The sequence below is a fragment of the Lygodium microphyllum genome, chromosome 8, assembly GCF_053477565.2.
Source record: "Lygodium microphyllum isolate KBCC chromosome 8, Lygodium_microphyllum_v1.1.10, whole genome shotgun sequence".
Lineage (NCBI taxonomy): Eukaryota > Viridiplantae > Streptophyta > Polypodiopsida > Schizaeales > Lygodiaceae > Lygodium > Lygodium microphyllum.
The window spans coordinates 152130146-152138597 of NC_141142.1; the positions used below are offsets into that span (position 1 = coordinate 152130146).

At 38.0% G+C, this 8452-nt stretch overlaps 1 protein-coding gene across 2 annotated transcripts; it reads left to right on the top strand.

The window, feature by feature from the left end:
• Positions 1 to 2474: 2474 nt before the first annotated feature.
• On the top strand, positions 2475 to 4312 carry LOC148033009 (uncharacterized). Of its 2 annotated transcripts, none has more exons than XM_087684218.1 (5): positions 2475 to 2662; positions 2911 to 3029; positions 3453 to 3535; positions 3870 to 3971; positions 4115 to 4312. In XM_087684218.1, the coding sequence occupies exons 1-5, from the start codon at positions 2649 to 2651 to the stop codon at positions 4223 to 4225; spliced, it is 429 nt and encodes a 142-aa protein (XP_087540344.1). In that variant the 5' UTR covers positions 2475 to 2648; the 3' UTR covers positions 4226 to 4312. The 2 variants fall into 2 exon arrangements, with proteins under 2 accessions (XP_087540344.1, XP_087540346.1); XM_087684220.1 differs by having other exon boundaries at positions 2914 to 3029.
• The last annotated feature ends 4140 nt before the right edge of the window (positions 4313 to 8452 follow it).

Consider the following 8452-nt stretch of genomic DNA (forward strand, 5'->3'; position numbering starts at 1 on the left):
TAGCGAATGGTCGTTCTTCTTGTGGATATGCCATTCGAGTTTACTTGTGTTAGCTTCGAGACGTATCATATTTTAAAAATGATATACCCAAGAGTATTTTGGACCCATCGCGGCTGGTTATTAGGATAGAGACCAAAGAGCATGTTGACTCTAAGTCAAAATATGGTCGTAAGGACAACTTGATCTATTTGCAAGTAAAGTCCTAGTTGAGTCGAATAAATCTTGACTTCACTTATAATGCAGGATTTCATTTACCAACCTTGCAATTAAGCTTAACATTTCACATGCTCATCTTAAATCTACCTTTTTAGATGCATCCCCATTATATGGTGCAACTTAGGCTATCCATGATGCCATGAAAGTCTTTCCTGAGTTGATGATACGATGCAGATCCCCATTCATGAAAATTCCTTCTAGTGCACTTATGCAATTCATAAGGCACGACCTAAGTATTTAAGTGCAAGTGTGCATGCGTTCATTGTACATGCGAGTTAATTTGCTCAAATGGTCTACAAGCAATTGACCTATACGGAATATTTATGTATACCGGCAATCTATGATGCATTTGCGAAAGTTCAAATCTAATACTTGGATTAATTACTGCAACAACCCATAGATACTCAATCTATTCGCCACAATTCATGGTTGTTAAACCTTTTCAACTACCTTTCAAGTTATGCATGATGCGAAGTGTGACTTCTTCCTAATGATGTCCATGCTTGAATTTTTAGTTCAAAATACTAGACATGGTAGCGGTACCTGGTTTTGGAGTGTCGAATTAGTGTTTACACCCGATAACCCATTCGTGTTGATGGCAGCATCTTTGTCCGATCCTCCCTCCGAAGTCACGGCTTTTCCAATTACTTGGGAGAAACGCAATATTGGCGAGTTTGAGAATCTCCCGATTCCCATTTTTTGAATACTAATAAGGTGGCACCCGAATAACATGCTCATAAGTTTCTCAAAACCATATGATGTGACCTATCATTGGAAAGCACTTGAAAAATGGAATCTATTGAGCTATAGAGTGCTCAATTTGGAGTTATAGTATTCAAGTTATGACAAATCCAAAGATTTGACCACGTGTCCCAACTTATGGGAAATTCCTATATTCCCCAATATGGTGTTGAGAGTTTACGCTTTGGGGCCATTTCGAAGCTTGGGATGCATCCTTCACCCCTCATAGAGGACTCCTTGGTGCCGGAGTTGCCTACGCCTTGTCTTGACTTCCGCAATCTCCTTGTCAACTAGTTACGGGGACTCGTGATGGGGAGAGAGGGTACTTAAGCCTTCATCCAAGAAAGGAATTCTCCTTGGGCCTTCTCTCTCTCTCTCTCTCTCTCTCTCTCTCTCTCTCTCTCTCTCTCTCTCTCTCTCACTCTAGGTTTCCCTTCCCTCGTCTCTCTCTCTTTCTCTTTCTGACTACCTCTCCCTCTCCTTCTCTCTCTCTTGAGCTTAGCAGCACGGGGCAGAGCAGCACGGGGCAGTAAGAAGAATGTCATGTTATTGCTCAAGGAGGTGGGGGGGAGAAGTGAATTATCCTTCCTTTGCTAAGGAGTGGAGGGGGGGATTTATAAGGGATACGATGGATAATAATTGGGTGGTGTGACACGGGGCGGCCTCCCTCTGCCTTCACCCCGGCGGTTAGATTGGCCCTCTCGCTATGCAAACTATGACTCTTGGAAGGAGAAGGAGAGATAGTGGGGGTTGGAGGTGGCACACGTGTGCCCTTCCTCCCTATTGTCGTTAACGTCCACACCTTGTGCATATTCTTCATCATTATCTTCATCCTAACCACCATCACCTTTGGCTCTTCGTCATCTCTTAGTCGTCACTTCCCTCACCTCAGTTATCTCCACGTTCAACTTTCCTTCCCGCCGCCAACTGATAGCATTGACAGGGGGAACACTTTTTTTTTTGTTTTTTTAAATTGCTTTCTTTAAGGGGGGAGGAAATCTGACGGCGACAGTGGAATGTAATAGGGGGGGGGGGGGTCCTCATAACGGTGACGGGATATTACATAGAAATAGCATATTATTATTGTCCATTGTAGAAACATGCCACGAGTGACATGTTGTCAATATTTAGTGCAGTTCTGATTTGTGGCAAATTTCACTAAAGCGATCCATTGTAGGGTGAGTATGCTACCATGACTACAATAATATGTAAGGAAAGGAATAGGATTAGTGCTTGGAGAAAACCTAGATATAGTGTAATCCCAGCTTCGAATTTTGAAACTTACCTTTAAAAATAAAATTTAGACATGAGAAATCCTACAAATCTTGGAGAATATTTGTGCATATTTGCCTCAATACCTTTAAATTTTGGCAAAAGACCTCTTATCTTCCTGACGTGAAGGTTTTCCAACTTTTTGGAAAAAGATTTGTTTCGAGCGGTGGATAGGAGCCTATGGAAGGACAAAATATATGGAAGGGCCGGTTCAGCTGAAGTTCAGTTGGCCGTTGGAAGTGAGGCCCGCGCGGCTTCCTGAGAAGCCAGCAGAAAACTCGTCTCTCTCTCTCTCTCTCTCTCTCTCTCTCTCTTTCTCTCTCTCTGTGTCGATCGGCCGGCCATCGATAGATGCAATTCGACATCACAGCGCCTGACCGCCAGACCGAACCTCGAGAGGCGCCAAGCTGGAAAGCTTCATGGGCATCTTCAGGTGTGTACCAAATCGACTGAATCCATCGTCCACAGAGATGGACTATCGAGTTGATATCATATATTCTCTGATTGCACAAATCTCTCTCACGTTCATTTATTCCATGTATGTATTGTAAGAGTCGCATAACCGCAGGTCCTTATGATGCCAGCCTGCCTGCCTGATCTCCTGCGCCGTCAATAATAATTCGATTAAGACACACACACATGTATATATAGTTAATCCGATTGAAACATATATATTTGCAGCAGGAAGAAGAGGCTGCCCAGGTCAGAGCGGGCCGTGGCCGAAGCCGTGGAGTTGGGGCCCGTGGTCTTGAACTTGGATAACAATCGCCTCACCTACGAGCGCGGTCAATGGACAGCAGGTGTGATCATTATGATTCCTATCATCACACCATCATGTGATTCATTATCGTGCCCTAATCACATATGTATATCTTCTCGATCACCGCTGCATCGCCGTCAGAACTATCATGATCAAGCCGCAACAGCAATAATGCATCGTCGTCGTCGTCATGATCATATCACAAGATGTTTTCGAAGTATCCGATGTAGGAAAAGGAGCTCTTAATGCCTAGTTAGATACGTAACCCATACCTAGCTAGGCAGGTAGCCCGGGTTGGCAGTCCCCCTGCCCCCAACCACACCTAGCTAGATATGCAGTCCAATAAAGGCTACTTTGAGACATCCGGAGCTTGTGAAGATATAAGTCGTGTTAAGATCTCATTCACTAAACTCACCCACCATCACTCCATTCAACTAACTTCAATTTTGAAAATCAAAACCAGATTATGCTGAAGGACCAATTTATGCTCCAAATGGATCAATTGAGAAAGAAGTTATCGAACTTCGTCGTGAGAGACGAAAACTAGTAATAGACTTTTCATTCCTTTTAAATAAACAATTCCAAATTTTGTACATTTTTAAATCAAAAGTTATCATTCATGAGTAGATAGCTAATACTGATGTAAGACTTGGTTCAACAAAAATAAAAAATGAAACCGAATATATAGGTAGCACTCTTAAAACAAAGTTTCCAGGTATTTTACCAATTGGAAAATTATGCCTACAATCTCATGCTGGGCATGTTTGGCTTAAATATCAAATTCCCTTTCCTTTAGAAGTTGAGCGGGAGTATACATTAGAAGTTCTATTTTCATCTTCTCAAGAAATATGTAGATTGAAGTTGTTATTGGTAATCACAGAGAAAAGAACTTGAAAAATATACATCCCAAGTACGTGACATGAAGGACCTCAAGGAGAAATGGAATCTATTGGATTTCAAGTACCAATTACTAATTGACATGGTGACATGTTCTTCATTGACAACTCTGTTATCTTGTGAAATGGATACACGCGAACAAATCAATTTCAAGCATGCACCATAATTAGTTAAGCATTGAACTTAAGTGCCATGTTTTTCTTAAAGTAACTTGTGAGTTTGACACAGTGGACAATGAGAATACTTGACAATGAAAGAGGAAGTTATGCAGAGAAAGAAACAATTTTGAGCCCAGGAAGAGCAAGTAGAAGAAGCAGTTTGGCCATCAACTCCTATTAATGTAAAAACATAGTTTGGAAAATTATGTGCCTTGAGAGGTAGGTTGGTAAGAATCTCGAATGATTGAAGTTGTGAAGGCATTTTTGACTTGCATTTGTTATAAATGGCTTCCATTTTATCTTGGCACAAGATGTTCAAAATTTTCTTTATTTTGAGTTTGATGACAACAATGCTACCTGATTGAAAAAGAGGAAGAAAAAGTTTTAGGGCTAGGATACATGCATTTATATACGAGGTTGATTCTTTGTTTCTTTGGAAAATTTAGTGCAAACCAAATTCTAACCAATTAAAGGTTGCACAATACATTGTGGCCTTGCTCGTTTGAGTGCTTATATGTACTTTGTCTCTAATCAACATGGAGATTTTAGGAGAGACTAGAGTATTAAAACTAATGTTTCACCGAATGCTTGTCAGTAAAATGCATTATCAATGACTTAATTTTGAATAAGGCTAGGAAAATATGAAAACACATTAGGAAACAATCCATATAGACATTAGACTTGTTTAGGAAAAAACACTTTTTTGTTAGTTGTAGATGTTCGTTAAAATATGTTTCTATCTTTGGACATAGTATGCGAATCAAAGTCCTTCGCGTAGTTTTTATTACACATAATATAGCACCTTTTACAAGGAATAAGAAAGAATTTGAGCAACAAAGATGATTTTAAATGTGTCAACTAGACTAATTAGGACAAATACATTCAACTTACATGTTTCTCCATAAATATCTTAGAGTAACATTTGGTTGTTCATGAATCTTTTATTCAAAATATCTTGACATCTATGCAACCAGACCATATGAATATCATATTTAGGAGATATTATGCAAAACTTGAAAGTAGATGTACAAATAAATTGACTTCTTTATTTATTTTTTATAATACTATTTTCAAACATAATTAAAATACATTGATTAGTATATTCTCCAAGCATTATCTGTAAACTCAATTTGATTGATTTCACATTAGCCTATGATTTTTTAAACATCCAACTAGACCATATTCTACCCACATTTGTGATTTTTTATTGCAAAGAATTGTAAATGGTCCTAATTTCAAGAAAATATCATAGATATCAAGGTTTGGAGCTAATAAGTGCTTCGAACGCAAAGAAGATAATTGTTACAAAATTACTGCCATTGTCACAATTGATTGATGTGTGTATACTAGCAAAATATCCAATGGAAAAATAGACATGAATAGATTTTGAAATGTTGGGCCTCTCCATCAAGATGTCTGTTGGTATGTGGGTGGTACGTACATTTAAAAAAATATGTTGATATATGCATTAAAAAAACCATCAAAATAAGCATCAATATCAACAAATGTGTGTGTGCATGTGCCCTCTCTCTCTCTCTCTCTCTCTCTCTCTCTCTCTCTCCTATCGCTCTTTCTCTTCTACCTTTTGAGGAACATCCCTACAAGCCTACTAACTACTCTCATAGCAATGCTCTAGCAATGATACATCGACTATCTAAGATAAATACCATGATTCATCTTGCATTATATGAGTATGAAAGTCATACCTAGTTGATGACAAAGAACATTCACTCATTTGCAAGAAAGGCCCTTCATCAACACCTAGCCTAGCCAAGTCCAACCTACAATTAGCTTACATATACATTAGCCTAGGCTTAGTGAAGCTTGGCCTAGCTTAGGTTGAGAACGAGCAGCAAAAGACACATGCACATAGAGGTAACTAGTTCGATCATGAGAGCAATTGTAGCCTTCTTTTCTCATAAAAGCAAGATATCATTTGTAGAATGTTGCTACTATGTTGTCATGCTTATTAGCAAAAAGTAAACTTCCCCTAAGTTTGGTCACAATAGGTAGGAGTTATGTTTGAATTGTTGTCTAGTTGACAATGTTGTTTTTGTAGTCCAATTAAAATTGACTTCAAGATAGGCTAGGGGTTTTGGTTCTATTTTGAGGCTTTTATCATAGATTCACCTTTTTTGGCCAAGATTGTGATTTCTTTGTAGGAAGAGAATGAAGCTAGATCAGGGAGGAGACTATTAAGTCGAGTAAGATGTCCATGCCTTTCACTTGCACTACATGAGGTATAGGTATCATGAGCACAATGGTCTCTTATACACTACACAAGGGGGTTCTAGATTTCAACTATAACTATGCCAAGGGATTGGGGAGATGCACTATTGCAGTATCATAGAGCACCAACATGGCATGAGGCTCTTTGTAGCTATTTGCAATTTTAGATGCATGAGCACTTGAGGAAGCACCATCAATTGTGTATGCACATTTATTGAAAGCACTTTGGTTATATTGTGCAACTCAAATAGGAACCTTGGGTTGAAAAAGTAAGAAGGATGGGTGAGGTTGATGGTCATGAAGGACCACTTCAATTGTTGCCAGATTGGGACTCCCTTCATCAACACTTTGATCAATAGTGTTAGTAAGTTTGGGGGTGGAGTGGAGATCATTCCTTGTTTCCAATGAGAGGTGAGGTTTGAGTGCAAATCATCTAATTTTAATTAAGGAACCTTCATGCCTTGAATTCTACATATCACACTATAGACTAGGCTAAGCATGATCCTTTTAGTGCATCCTTTTTTTTTTGGGTGTGTCTCACAAAGTGATTGGTTTGAATAACATGTTTCCTCAATATTGCACTTTTCCAATGAGCATGAATGATTGGGCATGATGTTCATTTTTGAAGCATGCTTCTTGATTTGCATCGAAAACATAGGTACAACTAAAAGTTCCTATAATCCAAAGTCCTATGGAGGGCCCTAGATGCTAATGTGCCCTTTCCAAGAGGGCCTCTTGGATTCTTAATGCATCCTACACCTTTCATCGAAGAGAGATCATGGAGTTTCTATGCTCCTCACACCACACACGATAGCCTTTTTACATGCTTGAGATGGTTTCATGATTTTCTTGGTATTCATGACCATGGTAAGACTTGGATTGATTATGCTTCTTGAAGGGAGGAAGATCTAATTGGTTTGGCTTCATCTTCATCTCTAGGGAATTCTCCACATTGTTTTGGAAATTTTACCTCCCATTTGATAATTGTGCATTTGAATGTTCTTCCAAGGGCTTAGGTTTTCAATCAAAGAAAACAGGAAAGCTAAATGGAAAACTATATTAAAAAGGTGGCATCAAAGGTAAACATCATCATAAGAAAAAAAATGTTGATTATCACAAGGCAAATAACAATGAAAAACATGAAGTCTTGCAAGACTAAGGTGGTCAATATGGTGAGAGGAAGGCCACCACATGCATTTCATTGTGTGCGCCCTTCAATTATAGAAGTTTATTAAGAAACACCTATCTGTAGCTTTTGCTAATTATACTTTTCTTTCACTTTGATCTTCTCATTTTTAAATTTTGATTTATATTTGATTATTTTGTGCATCATCTTGTACCACTTGCATATGTTAGTTTGATTATGATACAAGGCATTTCCAAACAAACTTTTGTGGATCGATCCATTTAAATATATGCGGCTTTGTTTATGCAAGATGTAATATATGCCAATAATTTGTGAATAGATCCATTATATTTACAAGATATAGTCAAACAAAGTCACTTTCATAAACTTTTTCAATGACTTTGTCTATATGCCTTTGGAAGACATGGTGTAGAGTTTGTACCACTTCATATTAATAAGGCTTGTCCTAGTGGTACAACTAGAAAATGGTTTGAATCTTTCACTTTCTCTTTTGCAAAACATTATGGAGTTCTTGGACTAATTCAAGACCTAAACTTTGTTATACTAATATTCAAATATGGTCAATCGGGTCAATTTTGAGATGAGGTGGACGGCCAAAGCTATATTATCATGTGAAAATATAGGCTTGGTATGATATTTCAATTATAGGATATAATATTATCATGTGAAAATATATGCTTGGTATGATATTTCAATTATAAGATAAATATCTTGGATTGTGAGTTTTGAACTTTAACTTCCATATTTGGACCACCTCTTATTCCTATTGTCTTTCAATTTCCAACTTCTATAAAGATTTATACAATAACTTACTAACATCTTACAAAGTGTCACATTTGTGGGATGGAAAGCACAAGAGACACAACAATCTTTGATAACATCAATACTAATGTTTATCCATGTTCTCATGGCTCACACCTCGAGATACCCAACCAACATTTATTCCATCATTCTCAATAGTTTAGTTGCCATTATGATTAAGAAATCTTACTCTCGATATAAATCATATATTTGCTCCCAAGAATTGCTTCA

What these genes read in the sequence shown, in the direction of transcription:
- LOC148033009 (XM_087684218.1), top strand. An exon ending in GCGCGGTCAATGGACAGCAG is followed by an intron (nt 3,030 to 3,452) that starts GTGTGATCATTA and finishes AATCAAAACCAG; the next exon opens with ATTATGCTGAAGGACCAATT. An exon ending in GTCGTGAGAGACGAAAACTA is followed by an intron (nt 3,536 to 3,869) that starts GTAATAGACTTT and finishes TGGTAATCACAG; the next exon opens with AGAAAAGAACTTGAAAAATA.